Source organism: Bos javanicus, chromosome 15 (genome assembly GCF_032452875.1).
Source record: "Bos javanicus breed banteng chromosome 15, ARS-OSU_banteng_1.0, whole genome shotgun sequence".
Lineage (NCBI taxonomy): Eukaryota > Metazoa > Chordata > Mammalia > Artiodactyla > Bovidae > Bos > Bos javanicus.
In genome coordinates, this window is record NC_083882.1 from 51581486 (window position 1) to 51603952 (window position 22467).

General features: G+C 36.8%; 1 protein-coding gene across 3 annotated transcripts in view; it reads left to right on the plus strand.

Moving 5' to 3' along the window:
* Positions 1 to 22467, plus strand: part of NUP98 (nucleoporin 98 and 96 precursor) — an 86930-nt gene that overhangs the window by 1292 nt on the left and 63171 nt on the right. Inside the window, exons 2-10 of one of the 3 annotated variants that reach the window (XM_061380665.1) lie at positions 11902 to 11996; positions 12333 to 12434; positions 12540 to 12716; positions 14168 to 14307; positions 15838 to 15945; positions 16928 to 17108; positions 18421 to 18581; positions 18729 to 18866; positions 20420 to 20558. In XM_061380665.1, coding sequence (XP_061236649.1) covers positions 11921 to 11996; positions 12333 to 12434; positions 12540 to 12716; positions 14168 to 14307; positions 15838 to 15945; positions 16928 to 17108; positions 18421 to 18581; positions 18729 to 18866; positions 20420 to 20558 — 1222 coding nt within the window. In that variant the 5' untranslated portion in view covers positions 11902 to 11920. The remainder of the gene's footprint in view (positions 1 to 11901; positions 11997 to 12332; positions 12435 to 12539; positions 12717 to 14167; positions 14308 to 15837; positions 15946 to 16927; positions 17109 to 18420; positions 18582 to 18728; positions 18867 to 20419; positions 20559 to 22467) is intronic. The other 2 variants (XM_061380667.1, XM_061380666.1) reach the window with 2 other exon arrangements.

Genomic DNA, 22467 nt, shown 5'->3' on the forward strand with positions numbered 1-22467 from the left:
AAAAGTTGAAGAACATCAGGGGTATCATGTATTGGGAATGAATTGATAAGGCTACATATTAGTGGCTAGTTCCCTGATCTAGGTCTGAAATTTTTATTTGTGTCAGCTGCTGAGGATTCAGAAGAAAGGGTCCAGTTAGTGAGCTACAGTAGAGTTGAAATAGAAAACAGGAAATATAGACAAAACTTAGAAAGATACACAGCAGTCATTTGGTACTTCTTGTATCTTGGGACTCATAACTCCTCTCTTACGGAATTTGAAAACAGAATAAGGTGAGAAAATTAAACTATTTTGGGAGAAGAAGCTAGGGAAGAAAGAAGAGAGCAATGATCATTCCCTGTGATAGTCTTATAAATTCAGAAAGAAACACTTGTTAGACAGATGGTGTGTTTGGAACTTGTTGAAGAAGTTTAGATATATAGAAAACAAACCAGAAGTTGGACAGGAAGGAGGTTCTGGGAAATACTTTTGGTAAATTTATTTTTTGACTCGTCACTTTCCTCTTGTTTTGATGACGGAGCAAAAATTGAGAAATGTAGTATCTAAGAGCAGGAGAAAACTGTAGTCTTAATACTAAGGGGTGAACACAGGGTGTGTTTTCTGTGCCATTTTCTCTTTTGGGAAGCCTCTCCCGGCATTCTTTCCCCTGCAGCCTTCTATAACACTTATTTGATACTTCTGTTTATGACACCAGTCATTTTGTATTTCAGCTGTGTCTTTTTATTAGACTGGTAAAAAATTTTTTGTCTTGTATTCAGTTTGCTTTTCACATAGTAGGCCCTCAGTAAGTGTGCTTGTCTGAATGGATAAACAAATTGGAGGAGTTAAGCCTAAAAATAGTGTATAAAGAGGCTAGGTATTTGTGTACTCCTGAAATACCAGGCCCAGATAAGAGGACCCATACCGTTTGTGTGTTACGTTGTACTTTGATATCTGACTATTCATGTCCACTTGCTCCTAGACAGCTAATAACAAGCACAACTTTTAGGGAACTGAAGTCATAGCTTGGAAATGTTACTTCCTTGTGATATTTTTACAGTAGCAAGTAACCTTAGGAATGGAGAAGGCAATGGCACCCCACTCCAGTACTCTTGCCTGGAAAATCCTATGGACGGAGGAGCCTGGTAGGCTGCTGTCCATGGGGTCGCTAAGAGTCAGACACGACTAAGCAACTTCACTTTCACTTTTCACTTTCACGCATTGGAGAAGGAAATGGCAACCCACTCCAGTGTTCTTGCCTGGAGAATCCCAGGGATGGGGGAGCCTGGTGGGCTGCAGTCTGTGGGGTCGCACAGAGTTGGACACGACTGAAGCGACTTAGCAGCAGCAGCAGCAACCTTAGGAAGGGGTAGTAATACTGATGTTTAATTTCCAGTAAATATCACATCTGTAATTATGCAATCTGTTCAAAGCTTAAGGGAATAAGAAATTGAGAGATTTAACAATAGGTATTAGAGACAAAGTATATAAACAACGTTTCTTGAGAATTTGGCACATTCTGTGTGTTTAGAATTGAACCTAAGTATTTTTCATTTATATATTGTATTTTACCCATTAGATACTCATAACACCCCCTCCCCAAGATTTAACAATCAAGAATGTCTTCAAACGTTGTCAAATGTTACTTAGGAGGCAAAACTGCCCCTCAGTGAGACTGCTGCTCTACAGAGAACGTTCCCAATATTTCAGTAAAAAATCTTACCTTTATCATACTTTGTCTATGTTTGTGGAGTCAGCTAATAAGTTGTATTTGGTTGAGATATCCTTGAAAACCCTTAAATTGTCAAAATCTGGGATGGGAAGCTAAAAAGAATACTAGAGTTGCTTCCTTTAGTTTCTCATTTCATGTCTGTGGTAGCCTCCCTTTCTCTGGAATAGGAGAAATTAGAGTCCTGTTTGAAAGGGGATAGGTCATTGGGTAAATAGAGCAATATTTATTTCATTTTTTGTGGAAGAAGCCAAAAGAGCTTGTACTTGAATTGATACAATTAAATGGGATGCTATATCTGGTCCTAAGAGTGAAGCTGGGAGGTAGTAGGGTGAGTTGGAAGATGTGAAACTGGAGTCAGACGATTAGAAGGGGGCCCTAACAGTTCAAGTTTGAGGTCTTGGGACTTCTTTATATTTTTAAGAATCATTGCAGACTCCAAACAGCTTTTGTTTATGTGGCTTAGTATTTACTGTACTGGAAACAGACCAATTTTGAAAAGATTTATTGATTTAAATAATAAATTATTTTGCTAATATAAATAACTTTATGAAAAGTTACTAAAAAATTTTGTGATAAAAGTGGCATTGTTTTGCATTTTTGCAAATCTTTTTAATGTCTGGCTTAACAGAAGACCACTGAATTTGCAGATTTTATGCATTCAGATGGTTGGTATGTTATTTTAGTTGAAGTATGTGACGAAAATCCAGCCTCATACAGGTCCATAGTAATTGGAAAAGGGAGGAATGATTTATTATTTTATTTATTTATTGGCTGCACTGGGTGGCATGTGGGATCTTAGCTCCCTGACCAGGGATCAAACCTGTGCCCCCTACAGTGGGAGTGTGGAGTCTTAACCATTGGACCATCAGGGAAGTCCTGGAAAAAGTGCTTTAATAACCTTTTCACATAATTGTAGATTTCTCCTTTGACACTACACTCAAACCTGAACATGTGTACAATGTTTACATTAAAATTCATTGGTCTGTCTTGCACTTCGAATGGGTGTTTACCCGAGCATGATATTATGACATCATATATTGGAATGATGGAATTAGGAATCACTGGGCTTCCCAGGTGGCTCAGTGGTAAAGATTCTGCCTGCCAATGCAGGAGATGCGGTTTCAATCCCTGGGTCAGCAATGTCCCCTGGAGAAGGAAATGGCAACCCACTCCAGTATCCTTACCTGGAAAATCTCAGGGACAGGAGACTAGCAGGCTACAGTCCATGGAATTGCAAAAGAGTCAGACATGACTGAGGGACTAAACGACAACAAGGGAATCATCGATTCACTGAGTCATGGAGCTATTCCAAATGTTGACAGATTTACGGTTGTTCATATTGCCACACATTTCATCAGATAAGTCTTTTAAAAATTGGGAAGCTAACAAGCTCGTAGTGGTGTACACAGGTTTTCAAGATTCCAGTTTTTGCTTCAAATCTTAAGTAAACATAGTTTGTCATTTATTCTTTGAAATGAAAATGTTGTTCCATGAAGAAAAATCTGTTGGTTCCACTTTGTATTCACAAGTAATCACCCAACTGTTTTTCATTGGGGCAGCCCTTATAGTTCAACATGTAGAAGTGCTTTTGAGTATTTCCCACTTCATCCCCCAGAATAATTGCACACATTATTGAAAAGATGTGGCCTGAAATGTTGAGTTAATACAGTCAATAATTTACTGCTCTATCAAGGACATTCAGGAGAAGGAAATGGCAACCCACTCCAATGTTCTTGCCTCGAGAATCCCAGGGAAGGGGGAGCCTGGTGGGCTGCCGTCTATGGGATCACACAGAGTCGGACACGACTGCAGCGACTTAGCAGCAAGGACATTCAAGCGAACATAGGTTTTTATGTTTTATGTGCTGTAAGTGAGTGGCAGTGAAGAATCCAGTGACTCTACAGTTTGGGGCCAGTGTTTTATGTTCAGTTCTAGCAGTTTTATATACCATTAGATGCAGAGGTCAGTACAGTTTTTGTTTTTTAATATATATATTTTTTAATCTTTTGGCTGTGGGGCATGTGGGATTTTAGTTCCCTGTCCAGGGATCAAATGTGCACCCCCTGCATTATCAGCACAGAGTCTTAACCACTGGACCACTACGGACATCCCAGCACAGTTTTTTCAAAAAGACAAATAATGTCTTAGGATTATTATAAAAATAGCTTTTACTTCATGGGCCCCCTGAAGAAGGTTTTGGGGACTTCTAGGAGCCTTGAGAACCACTAATCTAAGACAGTGATTTTTCACACTTGGTTCATACAGCCATAAGTTTCTTTGAAAGTGTTCACTGATGAGGTTCTGTTGTGTCCCCATCCCTCTTTACTTCACCAGAACAGCTTTTGTGCTCTCTGTTTTATGAAAGGCACTTCTCATCAAGGGGAATATAATTGCCTGAATTAGCCTGTTCAGGAAGAAAACAATTCATCCTTCATGAGTGTGTATCAGAATCACTCATCACTTCACACCTTTGTTTAGACTACTTCCATGTACTTCTTTTACACAAAGATTACTAGTATCTGCACACATAACCTTCTTGCTAGATGGAATAAGCTTAAGAAATAGGCAAATGATTTTGTAAATTAAAAAGACGTGATGATTTCCCTGGTGATCCAGTGGTTAAGAATCCACCTGCCAGTGCAGGGGACACTAGATTCGATCCTTGGTTCAGGAAGATTCCACATGCTTTGTAGCAGCTAAGCCCTTAGCCACAGCCGCTGAGCCCATATACTGTAGAGCCCATGCTCTGCAGCTCTGCAACAAGAGAAACCACTGCAATGAGAAGAGTAGCCCCTGTACACTGCAGCTAGAGAGAACTCTTGGGCAGCAACAAAGACCCAGCATGGCCAAACGTAAATAAATACATAAAATTTATATATTAACGTGAGTAGTTAGAAATGAGGCTGCAAATGTGAGATGAGCAGAAGTGAATGAATAATCGGAGTGCCCTCAGTATATTGTTTGGGGAGGTAATTGTTTTAATTTTTGCTGTGGTGCTTCACAGTTGTTTTAAATGGTCAGTAGGTGACACCAACAGTATTGGGAAATAAGTCATATTATGTATGGAGTTCTGGCTTGGCACTGATCAATCAAAGTTTGAGTGATTGATTTTATAATTTAAAATATTGTAAAACTAGACTGAAATCTGCTCTTGAGGAGCTCTAGTTTGAGGCATCTTTGTTCTAATAATCCTTTGGCGTAGGCTGTATAAGCCCTACCATTCAGGTATAGAAATTGAGATCTGAGGTTGAATATCGTAACTACAATTACAGAGTAGCAAGTAGCAGCAGTTTTTTATTCCTTCTTTACCTTTTTATTTTGACTTAATTTTAGATTCACAGAGAATTAATTGCAAGCATACTAAATGGCAGAGAGTTTTAAATACAGATTTGTCTCTAAGACTAATGTACTCTTCACTACTTCAGTTTGTAAAATGAGTTGTTAAGGGGATGAAAAATGCTACTCAGCACTATGAAGAAGGAGCTTTATTAGGTACTCTGGATTATTTTAAATTAGTTTTGCACACTAATGGGAGAAATTGAGGGAAATCACAATACTTTTGACTAGGGCAGCAAACAGCTTACATACTCAAGCAGCAGGTATGACAGCAAATATATTGCATAACTAAAAACAGCTGGGAGGCATTAGTTTATGTAATCAGGGTTGGGAAGGGGAAGGGGAAGTATTTTTATACTGATAGGAGTCTGAAGGGTGTAATCTGGGACTGTCATGTTGAGGCAGGTGAGGCTTGAGTAGCAATTTTTAGAAAGAGAAGGGGACATAGTTGTTAGAAAATGTTATAACAAAAGGTATGGAGAAGGAAATGGCAAGCCACGCCAGTATTCTTGCCTGGGAAATCCCCTGGACAGAGGAGCCTGATGGGCTACAGTCCATGGGGTCACAGAAGAGTCCAACACGACTGAGTGACTAAAAACAACAGCAGCAAAGGGTATGGCTTGATCTGGGGATCAGTTACAAGGAGACTAAAACAAGAGAATAGTGAGTGGTTTTGCTGGGATATGTTATTAGGTGATTAAGAATAAGCCAATCTGTTTTACCTGAAGCTCTTACCAACTCCCATCCCTCCTCTCCCACCCAAGGCAAAAATTAGCAGTCATTCAATTCAGTTTTCTGTGGATGATAATTTCTGTCTTTTTTAGTACTTCTGTGAAGATGAGAGACTGTATGAAAAAGTACTTTGTAAACTAAAGTACTGTACTAGTCCATTCATCTAACAAATAGTGTTTTTGCTCTTTACTGAGTTGGATACAAAGGAACTCAGTGAAGCGGAAAGAAAAAAATTACTTCCCATTTGTGTAATTTTCTGTTGTCAGAGAGCAGCAAACTTGCTTAGTCATTCAGATAGCACTTAAAGTTGGCAGTTGACTGGGTGTTACCATGTTTCAGGGTCTGTCCATCATTTTTCTGGAAGATAACTGAGTTTTGTTGTCGAACCCAGAGTTCACAAAGCTCACAAAAATTGGACATCAGTTAATTGAGCTTTAGTTGGGACAGTGGGGAATACTGGACTACTGTTATCTGTTATTAAGGCTACCTCTTGTATCTGACAGTCTGAATTATTACTTAGAAGATTGAACATAGAGAACAGAGTAAATTTAAGGACATTGCTTCTTTCCATATAGTACTATTGCATTTTTATTTATTCTTTGTAAATATGTCTTATATACCAAAGAGAGAAAAATTGCAATGAAAATAAGTCAGTTCATCCTTAAAGGAAGTGGTTCATCTTTGTAGGAAAGTTCATTGAGATCATGGCAATATCTTATAAATTGTTGATCCACAAGAGAGATTACCTTCCTGGTGACTAGATCTCCCATATTTGCCAGAGAAGTGTCTCTTTCTTCTAATGGTGCTGGATCAATACTGCCAAGTTTTGGTCTCATAGGTTCCCTATTTGTAATGAACGCAAAGTCAATTCCCCTTAGTTGTCAGTGTTCTTTCTTAAGGCAGTCTAGACTGTATAGACTCTCAGAGCATAGCTTCTGGAGTTAATAATAGCTTTGTGATTTGGGGTAATGCAAGTTATTTCTGTCTCAGTTTCACCATTTGTAAAATAGGGATAAAAACACCTATTTCATTGGACTTTGGGGGATGTTTATAAGAGATAATTCATTAAAAAAAAAAAACAGAACAGTGCTTGGGACACAGTAAGAAGTCAAACTTTAGCTAGTATTTATTCTAGAAGGATTTCAGTTTGGCTCAGGTTAATATATTTGAAAGGATAAAGATTTGAATGTGTGCTTTGCCTTTAAATGTGAATGAATTTAGAAGTTCCACACCTTTCACTCACTTGGATTACTTCTTTTTCTTTTTTGAATAGATTTTTTAAATGGAAATAGAGTTAATGTAAATATCTGCATCCTCTAGATCATTTGTTATTGATAATAGAGGAAGTAGACATTACCGAGAAGTTTGGATCCTCTGAATTCTCTGCCCCATGTCTTATTCCCCTTCCTCTCTCCAGAGGTAACCACCTTCATGTGTTTTACTAGTCTTTTTCTTTTACTTTTACTATGTATATATGTATCCATAAATAACTGTGTTATCTTTTCTATTTTACATAAAGAATCTGCCAGTTGTATCTTTTTGCAACTTCCTTTCTTTTGTTGAACATCTTTTACTTGAAATAATTCTTTTAGGGTAACTTTGTTCGAATGTTTTGATGATGCCTTATTTTTAGCTGAGTGCCCTGATTCACTACTTTAGTTGAGTAATTTAAGGTTGATGACATCATTACATAATAAACTGACAAGTACATTTATTATGTGTTTATCATATGAGGGAAACTGATATGAGAGGTACACAGATAACCCATTCTTGTTTTTGCAATATTTTAATTTTAATTTTTTTTAACACCAAAAACATTGTGTATTGGGTATAGCTGGTTAACACTGTTGTAATAGTTTCAGGTGAAGGACAAAGGGTGAACAGCCATACATACACAGGTATCCATTCTCTCCCAAACTCCCCTCTCATCCACTGCCACATGATGGTGATAATATATCCCTACTTTAAACATTATCAGCTAGTTCAAGATAATATATACATATACATAAACATTTTAAAATACATATGTGTGTGTATACTATACTATACACACACACACATACTTATATATATGTATATATATATATACACACACACACAGGCCAAAGAAGTGTCTGCTGGTTGTGTCCAGCCATTTTGTGATCTCTTCCTTTTAGCAACCTCATTAGATGAAAAATTCTGCCAAAAATCTTTCCTTTCACAGCTTTGTTTTGTTGTGAGAATTAATCTAGCATAATTTTATTTTTAAGTTAGAAATTACTTCTAAAGTAACTTGGTCATTCAGACTGAGTTTTAAAAGCACATTTGTGGTGATTGCCATTAATTTAGAAAATGAGTACAACTGTTTCAGACTGCTTGTTGGGTTCTGGGGTAGTAAACAAACGGTACTGTTCCTATCCTGGAGTTCATTGTGTGTTGCAGGTTGTGTTGGGGGAGGTTGAGAGGTTGGCGTCTTTGGGAAGCAGACTCTGAATTGGAGATAATCCTGCATGAGTTTTATTGGAGAGCGCACTTGGGATCACCGCTTATGGGAAAGAAGAGAAGGAAGTAGAATGGGCTGAGGGAGAAACTGAGTTGTGATAGTATCTTAATGAAGGCCTCAGGCAATCCATGCAGGCTATGAAGCTGAAATCACCCTTCAGACTTATCCTAAGCTGGAACAAAGATGTCTGGCTTTTAGATATGGTCTGTCCCCTGAAGAGCTATGACAGACCTTGAGAGCGTGTTAAAGAGCAGAGATATCACTTTGCTGACAAAGGTCCTCTGAAGAGGATCTGACCCTTGGTGAGGCAACTTTTTGCATTAGAGGCAGTTCTGAAGAGGACTGACAGCTGAAAGCTGTCTTTTGGTAGTACGTCTCAGCAGCTGGGACAACAAATCCTTCAGTCCTCAAGGGAGATCTGTGTAGTTGGTGCTATCATAGGGTTAATGGTAGAGAGAGTCAAGATAGATATGTGTAAATAAATCATACTCTGTACTAAGGAATCCCAAAGGAGTGACTAACAGGAGTTAGGAAGAGCTTATAGAAGAGATGACATTTGAGCTAGGTGTTGTTGTTGTTGTTGTTGTTTTTTAACATTTTTATTTTATTTATTTATCTAGGCTGCAATGGGTCTTCATTGTGGCGTGCAGGCTTCTCTAGTTGTGGTGCGAGGGCAGCATGTGGGATCTAGATCCCTGACCAGGGATCAGACCTAGACTCCCTGCATTGGGAGCACAGTGTCTTAGCCACTGGGCCACCAGGAAAGTCCCTCAGCTAGGTTTTGAAGAATGAATTAGGAGGTTATTTGGTAGGAGCAAGGGTTCGGGGGGTGAGGGGGCATTTTTTATTGAGTCACTGACATTTCATAGCAGAGTCAGGAAATTGGTTTATTTGAAGTGCAAAGGGTTTAATATATTAGCTATTCTTTAATTTCTAGCAATCATGATAAAAATAATGAAGCTGTTTGTAAAATCTTGGTTTGCTTCCATGGGGATAATTTTTTAAAAAACACTTAGAATCCCAGTATGATCAGACTTGAGAGTAAGCCAAGCTCATCCTTGCCAGAACCATAAAGACAGGCTGAGCTTGAGTGAGAAGCTTTTTTTTCCAAGAGTCTAAACTGTGTTGGCCTTTTTCTTGAGTCTGGAACAGATGAATTTTCTTAATATACTGCACATGTTCTTGCTTGTTGCTTAGTATCTTCCATCCTAGGATTGAGGGTGTCCATGGGAAGTCGGAGGTTAAACTGGAGTGCTACTGCTTATCCCTTTTTTGACCTTGGGGAAACTTGTTGAATACCTGATCCTGTTCCCTCATTTGTAAAATACAGGTGGTGAGGCATAACCCCCCCTTTTAGGGTTGTTGAGATAACCTATAAGAGATTATAAACTGTGAGATATTTCTCAGGATATTTTATTACTCCTTAAAATTCCTTTGTGGAGTATATGTGTGATGCTAGGTTTGTATGTTAGGATAAGACTATTAGAAATCAAATTTTGATCATTAGAAGTTGTGGATTTGGTCTGGAGAACCTAGTGCCACAGAGGCACTAGTGCCGAACTGACAGAAATCTTCTATATGAGGATTTGAGTCCTGACATGTCTACTCTGTGGAGGATGTCAGACTTACACGAATAGATTGCTGTTTATAGGGTTGAATAAGAAAATGAATGGAAGATTTAGCATGATAATGGTATTACAACTCAGTTTTTGCCTTGTTGGTGATGGATGAAAAATTTTAGTCAGCAGATAAAGGAAAGTGAATTTCCTCTATCTGTAGGGCCTGTGACCCAAGACTGCAGTATAAGAGAGAGAACAATCAAAATAAGTTGGTCCAGACATCTGACCCCAGCACAACTGTCAGTTCTGAATGAACTGTTTAGTACTTCCAAGAATTATTTCCCCTGAAAGGGGAGTCACCAGTTGATAACGGTAAAGATCCAGTTCATCACTTTGTGACACCTGGTAGATTGAAAAGGCAGGAAAATTCAACTACATCTTACTGCTGACTCAGAAATGATGGAATGCCTGAAATACAGCCCCCAGTTCCAAGGAAATGCATTAGAATCATTTGAGGAGGCTTTCAAAATACAAATGCCTCCATCCTAATCCTGGACATTTTGGTTTCTGACTTCTGGAATGGGGTATAGGGGGGTGTAGTTAGAAAAACTTGCATCTAATTCTGATGTGGCCCTCTTGAACTACTGGTTTCAGTGAGCTCTGTTTAACTGAAGAAGTTATTAAATTCCTGGATGTTCGAATAAAGAGCTAAGTGTTGGAAATTTTTTTCTAGGGAAATATGGAGGGGGGCAGAACATTGCTTTCTGTATTTATTTCGTCTTTTCCAGTGTTGCACGCAGTGTTGCGGGTGTTAGTGCTAATGGGACTCTGGAACATTGTGGGCACACCCCAGCATGTTACATTTAATTCTATTATATGAATGAAGCATATGATTTTACTAGGAGAAAAAAAGTGCTTCGTTATGTGTAAATAATAGAAAGGCCATAGTACCTATCACAATCTAAACAAGCATGATTGTCTATTTTCTGAGTTTTAATATTAAAAGTAGTTTACTTAAGGCTTCCCTTGTGGCTTAGCTGGTAAAGAATCAGCCTGCAATGTGGGAGACCTGGGTTTGATCCCTGGGTTGGGAAGTTCCCCTGGTGAAGGGAAAGGCTTCCCACTCTGGTATTCTGGCCTGGAGAATTCCATGAACTGTCCATGGGGTCTCACAGAGTGGAACACGGCTGAGTGACTTTCACTTTGACTTTTACTCCTTATTTTCTTGTCTGCTGGCAGGTAAGTGGTAGCAGATATTTTAAATTTAAGGAAAATTTGTTGACCAGGACGGGGCAGGAAGTGTTTACTTTTTTGTAAAACTATACCTTTACCTTGTTTTCATTCAAATCTAGGGGGAAAAAAACTTTGACTTTGGCCAATGCATTAAGTGACTATGTACATAGTTTGGATATTTTAGGGGGCTCATTTATGTGAAATGGAGGTTTTGACCAAAAGTTTTCTATAATATTCCCAAAAGTAGGAGAAGATAGGTAAGCAGGGGACCATAGAGAATAGTGTTAAGAAGTAATCTCAAAAAGAATGTCAGGATACCAGAATCTCAGGTTTAGAGATGGGAGGAGGGGGTGTACATAGTTTGAAGAACAATACTACAGCATTTATATACCAAAAAATACAGGGAAAAACTTTTTACAGTGCAAACTATTGAAAACAAAGCCTGACAAAAAATTTAGCTTCTCTGTTTGGGATAACAGAATGTCATTGTAATTTTTAAGGAGTATTCTGCCTAACTTCCTACATGGGGCATACCAAAATAGGGCACAGTAGACCTGATGTCTTTATTAAAGGGGGGCTTAATTTTTAAAAAGGTCAAAAAACATTGTTTTAAAGGGATGGTTGTGGGTGTGATACAAGGTTTACTTTCACATTATGGTACTGATTGAATTTAGCTCAGTTTTACAAAGTCTGTTTTATCATATAGAATTTTAGGATATTGAACAAGCGTGAACATTGTGTTACAGTTTGAATGGGCCTAATTAAATTTGTAGAATAATACATTTTCTGAAAAAAATTCCACTGCATTTTATGGTCTTTAAAAAGTGATAATTTTTTCTTCTTTCCAGCTTTCTGAAGATTTTGAAGATGTTTAATAAGTCATTTGGAACGCCCTTTGGGGGTGGCACTGGTGGCTTTGGCACAACTTCAACATTTGGGCAGAGTAAGTTTTAAAAAATAACAAATGAGGGAGAGAAATCTTAAGCTGTTTTAAGAACAAATCCACTCCAATAGTTTTAGGTAGGAATTAATTTATACTTTGATCTTTATAATAACTTGAAAAATAACCAGGATAAAATCTTGTTAAAATTTTCTAAAACATAGAAATACATTCTGAGTTTTCTTGGTTTTCTGATCCTTAGTAGAATGTACTTACTGTTATTAATTGGCTATTTTATCAGAAAGTTATACTTTGTTACTAATTTTCAGACCAGGAAATACTTTTTTAAACATTGACCTGGTTTAGATTTTATTTTGATTCTGGAATTTGCTTCATCAGATACTGGATTTGGCACTACCAGTGGAGGGGCATTTGGAACATCTGCATTTGGTTCTAGCAACAATACTGGAGGCCTGTTTGGAAATTCACAGACCAAACCAGGTAAGGATTTTATTTGGAATACAATTGGTTTATTCATAGCTGGTATAGGATTTCATTTAGTGACTCCAATCTGTGTAACTCTCCCCCCCCCCCCCCTCTCTCCAGGAGGCTTATTTGGTACCAATTCATTTAGCCAGCCAGCTACCTCCACAAGCACTGGCTTTGGGTTTGGCACATCAACAGGAACATCAAATAGCTTATTTGGAACTGCAAGCACAGGAACCAGCCTCTTCTCATCCCAAAACAATGCCTTTGCACAAAATAAGCCAACGGGCTTTGGGAGTAAGTAGTAAATCTTTGGACTTCTGCCTCTAACAGTTTGATTTTCTTATTGAATGTGTTCTGTCTTCCCCTTTTCCCTGTGTTCATCCACCCCCCTTTTCTCACCAGACAGCAAGAACATGGAGAGGAAAACTTCAAAATGTATTGAAAAGTTTAATAGGCTGGAAGGGAAGGGGTTATGTACATCTCTCTCTGAATGGAAGTCTGAGGAGGACTAGTGTTTAAGGAATATGCAGAGGAAGAGGCACCTGATACAGAATGGCCAGAGAATAAGATGAAAGGCCAGGTCAGAGTACTTCATAGGTATCAAGAAGGAAGAATTTCAAGGAAAATGTGTGTAGTCAACCATAATACATATCAGGGACACCTTCTTCCTTTGTTTCACTTCTGGTTTGAAGAGACTAATGCAGAAATGATAAGTACTGGGTGTGACATAGTTATGTCTCCATTCCTTAGCCATGGCCAATTTGTTTAATTGGTGGCTTCTTTCTCTTTAAGTCTAAATGCGTCCCAGGGATACTTCACACAATTCTTTGAGGCAAAAACGTTGCTAGTTGCACAGGTGTGCCCTGTGAGTTGATGCCATTCTGCCACTAGTATGGCAGAATGAGTAAGTTAATCAGCTATCATTATTTTATAAAGGGAAAGTTGTTTGAGGGAATGTTGAAATATTTAACCATGATGGTATAAAATGCGTTCTAAAATACTCATTCAAAAGAGATGTGGCTGTTTACTTTAAACTGTGTTTTAGGACATGTTTTTAGAAAAGAAATAGTTGACTGCTTGTGAGAAATCAACATTCCTCTTAACTTGGTGTTAGGATTTATTGTATTGGCAGATAACTTTGTATTGCTTACTGCTATTTCTGGTACAAAGAAGTCATATTTTATATTTAGAGAAATATATTCCTTAGATAGCAGTTACATTCTCTGTTACATAATTATTTAAAACTCAGCTTTAGGGAAAAGTAGATTTACTTCTGTAAATGATCAACATGCCTACTGATTTTTCTAAATTATTTTTCTGGGTGAAATTTTGTATTAACATATGTTTGATTACCCTAATTGGACCATTTGTATGTTTCAATGTTGTGATAAGACATTGTCAGGAAGACAAGTTCATTCAGCATATGGTCTTACCAAGAGAAATGAGATAAAATATTTGATAAAACAGAATACTGTTTCTTTCAGTTTGTTGTGTGAGTATGCCCAAGAAGGACTTTATGGACACTTAGCTGACTAAAAGATTCAGATATTGTTTTACTTCCGAGTTTTGAGCCTAGAACTTAACTCTGTGTGTGTGTGTACGTGCGCGCACAATATCCATTTGAAAGTACTTGCTTGAGAGATTTGAAAGTAATGCTGCTCTAATGCCACAGCCCAATTCCAAGATAGCTTACAGATTCTTAAATTCTTTACTGTTACCGTCCCATTTTTCTTTCTAATTTATAGATTTTGGAACAAGTACCAGCAGTGGGGGACTTTTTGGAACTACAAACACCACCTCTAATCCTTTTGGTAGCACATCTGGCTCTCTCTTTGGGCCAAGTAGTTTTACAGCTGCTCCTACTGGGACTACTATTAAGTTTAACGTAAGTATTTTCCAGTCTTTGTGGAGTATTTTTGTCTCCTGTATATTTTTTTGCAGGATGAATTATAAAATTTCCTCTCTTTCCAGTTAAGCATAGGTTAGTCTCACTCTTCCTGAAATGTGTTAAGAACAGTATCTGGTAATAGTTGTAAATCCCATGGACAGAGGAGCCTGGCGGGCTACCGTCTGTGGGGTCCCAAAAGAGTCCGGTATGACTTAACAACTAAATAACAAGACAGGGAAAGTCATGAAACATAAATCTAGATTATAGTTTATATTTGAATTATAATCAAACTAGTTAAATTTGTATTTATAAGGTTGATTAAAGTAGCTAGTATCAGGAGTTCCCTGATGGCTTAGTGGTTAGGATTCCAGGTTTTCACTATCATGGCCTGGGTTCAGTCCCTGGTCAGGGAACTGAGATTCTGCAAATCATGCCATGGCCAAAAAGGGAAAAAACTAGTACAAGGTTCAGCTTGTATTTACAGAGTTCATAATTGACCTTTGAATGGTCAAAAATTCTTTATAGAAATAAAGAATGATGGGGCAAACTGTAAAAATCACTGAAAGTAAGGACTCTTTAAGGAGCTATATGGTATATCTCAGTATTCTATGTGCCAATTAGAAATAAAATTTTTGTTGCTGAAATGGCAGATTGAGGCAATAGAGTTTAGTGTTTTCTTCAGCTTTTTTGAGAGAATTTGGATAGAGAGAATGAAAGATTTTGTTTATGAAAATCTATGGACTACCACTTGATGTAAGATACCACTTGATGTGATTGCTTGGGAGATACTTAGGATAGGCTGGCACTGCAGTTAGCCTAATGGAAATCTCTGGCAAAAATAGGGATTGGAAAAATTTGTTAAAATTTACTCCAGAAAATAAAGAATTTCTTAGGCAAAGTAGTGAATTCATATTGCCGAAGTTAGAGTCTTGAATTTAAAGTTAAATGTAAATGATAGTGAAAAATATTGTCTGTTGTCTCTTGGAAAGTACAGTAATTGAGAAAATGTCATTATAAGTAGGAATCTTTAGTTACTAGTACCTTTGCCTCATAAGCTTATAGGAGGAAAAACCAGGCTTCCATATTTCTTAAATCCAACGATAGTCATAAAGCAGACACTTCAGAGCAGAATAGGACTTAGAACTCAGAAATAGAGGTTAAACGTATATATTGGGTAAATTGGATAAAGCTTTCCATACGCATATATTATTAAGTATATTTTAGTAGATAAGTGGATGGCTTGGTTATGGGATTAATCTCTGGGGGTTTTTTTGTTGTTTTTTTTTCTCTGAATTTTGGATAGCAGTTACTGAGATTGACTTATGCAATAACTTTAATAAAAGGTGAGATTAGAAATGCAGAGTATTTAATCAAGTGCTGTTAAAACTGTCTTGTTCAGTAAAAGACGTAGGGGACTGGTTATAGAGTTCAATAGTTGAAGAATTGTGTCTGGGAGAGTAGGGTTATAAAGCTTGAACTTAAACATTTGCTTTAGACTTACAGATTTACTTTTATCTTCCTTTGCAGCCTCCAACTGGTACTGATACTATGGTTAAAGCTGGAGTTAGCACTAACATCAGTACCAAGCACCAGTGTATTACTGCTATGAAAGAATATGAAAGCAAGTCACTAGAGGTCAGTAAAATGCATTACAGAGTATCACCCTAACCTTTTGATTCTATTAGGGAGCAGCTTTTTTAAATGTTTCTGATTATGTTTTAGGATTTATGTAAAAAACTAACATCAACCAGTTTTTTTTTAATTAATATATTATTTATCGGTTATTTTAGACAAGGATGATATTCAGCTTGTATGTACCAGTATAGTTTACTAATAGTCTACTCTGATTGATAGCATTCTTTAGCATAGTACGTTTTACTGAGTGAATACTTCCATGTAATCAGGCTCCAAATCAAGACACAAATCATTACCAGCATCCCTAATGTCCCCTTTGGCCCTGCCAGAAGTCACAGTCCTCCCCTCCCAGAGGTTACCACTATCCTGACTGCCCATGTTTTGCCCATTTTTGAACTTTATATAAATCTTGTGTGCTCTTAAGTGTGTCTGTCAAGATTGTGAAGTTTATCCATTTTGCATGAGGCTGTTCATTATGGCTGTGTAATTGTTTGTTGTACATTTTAACTGTCATCTCTGATTGTCTTCTGCATCCCAAATTGTGCTTGCTTCTTTGGAGTATACAGAAACACACTTACTTGTGAGACAGAACTCTTAAACTTTGTTGCTACTTTTCCTAAGTTTTCTGAATTTCTCAGTATCCTCCATCTTTTAATCAGCTAATCTTCACATTTGGGCTGTAAGTAGATAGGATTATTGTCTAAATGAAAGTATTATTGTCTATAAAAGAAAGTTTAAATTAAGATGTGGTTGTTTGGCCTGTAGTTTTCATGGTAATTATGGTGTGGATTTTAATGTCCATTATATGCTACTGAAAATATTTTTCTATAATTATAATAAGTTAACTATTCCATAGTTTTCTGTTTTTTAAATCATGGTTCCTATTTGAACATAGAAACTGAATACTAAATTCGAATCTTTAGTCTCCTAAATAATTTTTTTGACTGTGAATAGATTTGGAAAATGTTTTCCCTTACTCTAGGAGCTTCGTTTAGAGGATTATCAGGCCAACCGGAAAGGCCCACAGAATCAGGTGGGAGCAGGTACCACGACTGGCTTGTTTGGGTCTTCTCCAGCCACCTCCAGTGCAACAGGACTGTTCAGCTCTTCCACAACGAATTCAGGCTTTGCATATGGTCAGAACAAAACAGCCTTTGGAACTAGTAAGCACTTGACATCATATTGGGCCCTTTTGAGGAGAGATGAACCACTAAAAGTAATACATAATTGTCATTTTTGTGTCTAAGTGCTATGGAGAAAAATGATTCAGGGGTCCTGAAGAATAGGAAATATCTGATATGTCTGTATGGGTGGGGAGAAATAATAGTATTAAGTGTATATGGTTAAGACGGGCTTCACTGATAGGTGAAGTTTGATCAGTGACCTGTCTGAAGAAGATGAAAGATAAAGCTATACAGAGTTCTGGGGGAATTCCAGCCAGAGGAAACTAGAAGTCTAAAAATCATTTTGCCAAATAGGAGAGAACAAGGGGAGGTACTGGAGGATGTAAGGAACTTCATAGGGCTTTGTAGGCCATTGTCAAGATTTGAATTATTGAGTCTGGAAGCCATTAGAGGGTTCAGGTAAAGCACAAGATTATGAATAAAGGATCATTCTGAAACTGCTGTATTAAGCATGTTGAATGGGGGCAAGGGTGGAAACAAGTCAGTTAGAAAAGCTGTTGCCCTATCCACATGAAAGGTGATGGTGACTTGAAGAGAAGGGTGCTGTGGTGATTGGTAAAAATGCCAGATTCTGAAACAAGTTTGAATGTAGAGCTGAGGAGATTTATTTATGGATTGATTTGATGTGGGATATGAAAGAGGGAAGTCTAGGATCGTTACTAAATTACTTTATAAAAGTATTACTTTTGTGAAAGTAATACATATATATGATATAAAATTCAAAAAATACATCACCAAACATCCTTTTTTTACCTCTAGTCACCAGTTTGCTTCTGTTTAAAAACAAGCAGATATTCTTCTATAGAGATACATATACAAATGAATACATATTTAAGTGGCATTTGTATTCTTTTCAGTTTTGGTGTTCTTTGATTTAAATTAGCCACATATTCATTAAATGCTACTATTGTGTTGTATCCTATGTTGGATACATTGCTATAAAGAGACAGCCCCTGTTTTGAAGAAAAACTTACTCCAACAAGGTTAAAGTACCCAAAGATAAGTGTGTTATCTTTGTAAAAGAGACAAAAAGCTGTCAGCTCACAAAGGAAGATTACTTAGCCCAGACTGGGTTCTTAAGATCAGAGTATTATTGTAGGAATTAGTCTGAACCAAATCTGGAATTAGGTGAAGGAGGATGAAAAATGAAGTGGTTATCCAGTTTGAGTAGTAAATGAATTTAGGGTAATTTAGGTATGTAATCAATAGCAAACTATTGCAGAAACTAGATACTGTGAGGCTTGGCATTCTGCCCAGCCCCCCAACCTTCCCATTTATTTTTTCTTGAAAGGTACAACTGGATTTGGAACAAATCCTGGTGGTCTCTTTGGCCAGCAGAATCAAACTACCAGTCTCTTCAGCAAACCATTTGCCCAGCCCACAACCACCCAGACCACTGGTTTTTCCTTTGGTAATACCAGCACACTAGGACAGCCAAGCACCAACACCATGGTAAGGAAACAGGTCTTGTTTGTAGAGCTAAGTAATGAGGCTTCTATATATCTGTCATATAAACTTGGAAAAATGGCAACTATTATTAATATTCTAAAGACAACTGACTATTTTAGGATATCTTGTAATCTAGATCACCTTTTTCAGGGTCTATTTGGAGTAACTCAAGCCTCACAGCCAGGAGGTCTTTTTGGGACAGCTACAAACACCAGCACTGGGACAGCATTTGGAACAGGAGCTAGTCTCTTTGGGCAGACCAGTACTGGATTTGGTGCTGTTGGTTCGGTAGGTTTTTACAGTTCGCTGTAATCTGAAGATGTATATAAAGCTGCTAAAGGAATTTCTAAGAAAAATTTGTCTTTTGGGAATTTCCTGGTGCTCCAGTGGTTAAGACTTGGTTTCACTTCCTGGGGAGGCAGTCCCTTGTTGTAGAACTAAAATCCCATAAGCCACATGGCACAGCCAAAAAACAAAAAAAAAAACCCACCAAAAAAAAAAAAGAATGCTGAATTTAAGAAAAGCAAAATCTGTCTTTCGAGTATTTTGGGGGAGTAATATTGTATGACTTGATACTGATAATAACCGAAAGCTATTTAGTACCCAAAAATAGGTAACTTTATAATTGGTTTATTTTCAGAAACTAGGTTCTTATTGAAACTTCTTTGTTTTTTCTGAACTAACCACTCCCATTGGTTAAATTGTGGAGTCTAAGTTGAGAGGCTTTTGCCCTTAAAATCAGATAATTTTAAATTCCTGTTTCTAAAAAAAAAAAGAAAAAAATCCTGTTTCTACCTTCTGTTTTGGGTGATAAGTTGGTATCATATTTGTTAATTATATATTTTTGGTGTTGATCAAGTTACTAAAATTTTATTCTTAAAGTTTTCATGCTGCTGGAGGCTTAACAATTTTTTTTTCTTTTTACATCATTTAAGGAAGACATTACTATTTAGGAGTACACTTGACTTAAAAAACAATAGTAAATACCTTTTAAAGAAACTAGGTGTCTATATTATGTGTCCATTACAACAAGCTTTGGACTCTAGTTTAAAAAAAAAAAACAAAAACACCAAATCATGTGGTGGTTTTCATGGAGATTGAAATCTGTTATATCTTATTTAAGGTGAGAAATTGAGAAAATTATCTTTAAAAAATGCTTCGGAAAGTTCTTATTTTTTTTAACAACTTTATTGGGGTGTAATCCACTTGCCGTACAATTCACCCTTTTGAAGTTTAAAATTCTTTGGTTTCTAGCTTATTCACAGATTGTGCAACTATCACCATAATCAATTTTAGAACATATTTGTCACCCTAAAAAGAAATGTCATCCCCATTAATAGTCACTTCTCGTCCCAGTCAGTTCAGATCAGCTGTGTGTGTATTTACCTATTCTGTGTATTTCCTGTAAATGGAATCACATCTTTGGTGACTGATTTCTTTTACTTAGCATAATGTTTTCAAGGTTCATCCATGTTTTAGCTTGTTTAAATTTTTTACTGTAACTTGCTGCTGGCATATTCAGTACATGATAACATTTTTGTTACCAGGTAAAAAATAATTTGATTGCCTTGTTACTTTTTTATTTGTCTCACTGAAATACTACGTTTGGTGAGGTGTTATCATTAACTTCTCAGGCTAGGAGCGTTCTGTTTGTTAATCTTGCTCAGATTAGATATTTTTCTGAGAGCCATTATTCATCCTTCTTCATACCTTTTTCATAAAAATTATGACATCTTCTCTCCCTTACCACAGACCCAGTCCAGTATACCTGATTATCTATTTACTGTTTAGAGTACATATTACATACTACTTAAAATTTTCCTGTGTTGTGTTCTTTTTAGACCCTGTTTGGAAATAACAAGCTTACTACGTTTGGAACCAGCACAACCAGTGCTCCTTCATTTGGTACAACCAGTGGCGGGCTCTTTGGTAACAAACCAACCCTGACTTTAGGAACCAATACAAACACTTCCAATTTTGGTACATACAAAAAGCAGGTTTGACTCTCTTAAAGTTACACTGACTATACCACACATCATTCTCCTGATTCATATTATTGGGAATATTTTAAAATTTGCAGGTAAGCTCTGACTTGATAGGAGATTACCAGAGGGAAAAGCTTAAACTCAAGGACTTGGGTTAAGATGCCTGGAAGAGATATAAATTGCCTTAACTTATATTCTTTGACTCCCTGCTTTGGATAAAATGGAATATTTAATGGATGCAGTAGAGGTATCTTGCAGAATGTTGGTTCTCTGATGGAGGTAGATTATTTTCAAAATAACAAAACATTTTCGTTGGATTACCTCATCAATAATTGAGAAACAAAAAGTGAAACACATTTGGTTGAGATAACACATTGTTTTAGACCAAGTTCTTTCACACAGGAAGGTAGTGAACAGATGAGATTTGATGATCCTTTTTAAACTTTTTATTGTTTTGTGTTTTGTTGTTTTTTTGAGATTTGAGGATTCTTATTGAAAGTTGAAGCCTTTCTGATTTGAGGGATTGTTCAGTAATTTTCCTATAGTTGGCAAAAATGTTTTATTTTGAATACATATTCATGGGGAAAAAAATTGGACAATAGCAGGTAAGATTGAATGACAGAAAAACAAACTTTAAACTGCTCTTCAGAGATATGCTGGAAATTTTTTAATTTGTTTAATAGAAACTTTATTATTTTAACTGTAACTATCTAAGTAAGTTTTCAAACAGTTTCACCATATTTTGAGTTAAATCAGTCACGGAAAGTTCATTTCATTACCAAAGGAAATAGTGATTGAAATACTTCTTTAAAGTATTTCATGTACCAGACATAACATTAGGCTCTGGATATCTAGTGGGAGATGAGTACAAGCATATCGTTATTTGCCTTAAGTCAGCAGTTAAATTTTTTCAGTGAGTTTTTTAAATGATCTTGTATTGGAAAAAGAGGCTGCATTAACTATCTATTGGAATGGTATATGTTTTCATAGAAAGGAGCTATGTGAAGGGGATAGATAGATCTTTGTCAGGTACCAGTTCTTAAATTAATGTATTAATATTTGATTTGATTTTTATAACCCCTTTCATTGTTATAAAGTGAAGTGTGAAGAGTGAAGTTGTTCATTCACTCCTAGTAATGCTTATCATTGTACGTATAGACATTCTACCTTTTTGTCTGTACTCTATGAAAGAATGGTCTTGAGACAGTGGACTTGGTTAGCATGGATATCAGTTTTGTGTATTTGTTTCTTATATATGAAATAAGATGAGAAAGATAACTTAAGGGTTAAATCAGTGTTTTTCAGCCTTTTTAAATCACTGTCACTCCCTTTTCCCCAGGGATCCTTTGTAGACCTTTTTCCCCAGGGATCCTTTGTAGACCTTTTTCATGCTCACCTCATGAAATTTTAGTACCTCGTATATTCTGTGTTATTTGTTTATGTACTGTGGCTCTTTGGAAGACCATAAACCATTTTTAATTGATGATAATTGCTTTACAATATTATGTTGGTTTCTGCCATACAACAACTTGAATCAGTTGTAGCCCTCCCTCTTGAACCTCCTTCCCACCCCAACTGCATAAACTATTTTATCTATGATTTTTTTCTCCCCCTTAAGAGGTAATTTTGCTCCCTTTGAAAATGAATGTTTTTTTGGTAGCACACTTGATGTTCTGAATTAAATATATTTTCTATCTGACAAGGTATTTGTGTAGACTACTTAATTTGGAAATGAAAACTCTCATCTTTATTTGATGTGCCTCACTAACTTATGTGCTGAATTGTCCTTTTTTTTTTTTTTTAATCCTTAATGCTGACCTAGTGCATGGCATAGAGTAGGTGCCCACTAAGAGTTTATTAATGAATAAGCCCTGAGAGGAAAGACTCCCAAGAAATACAGATTG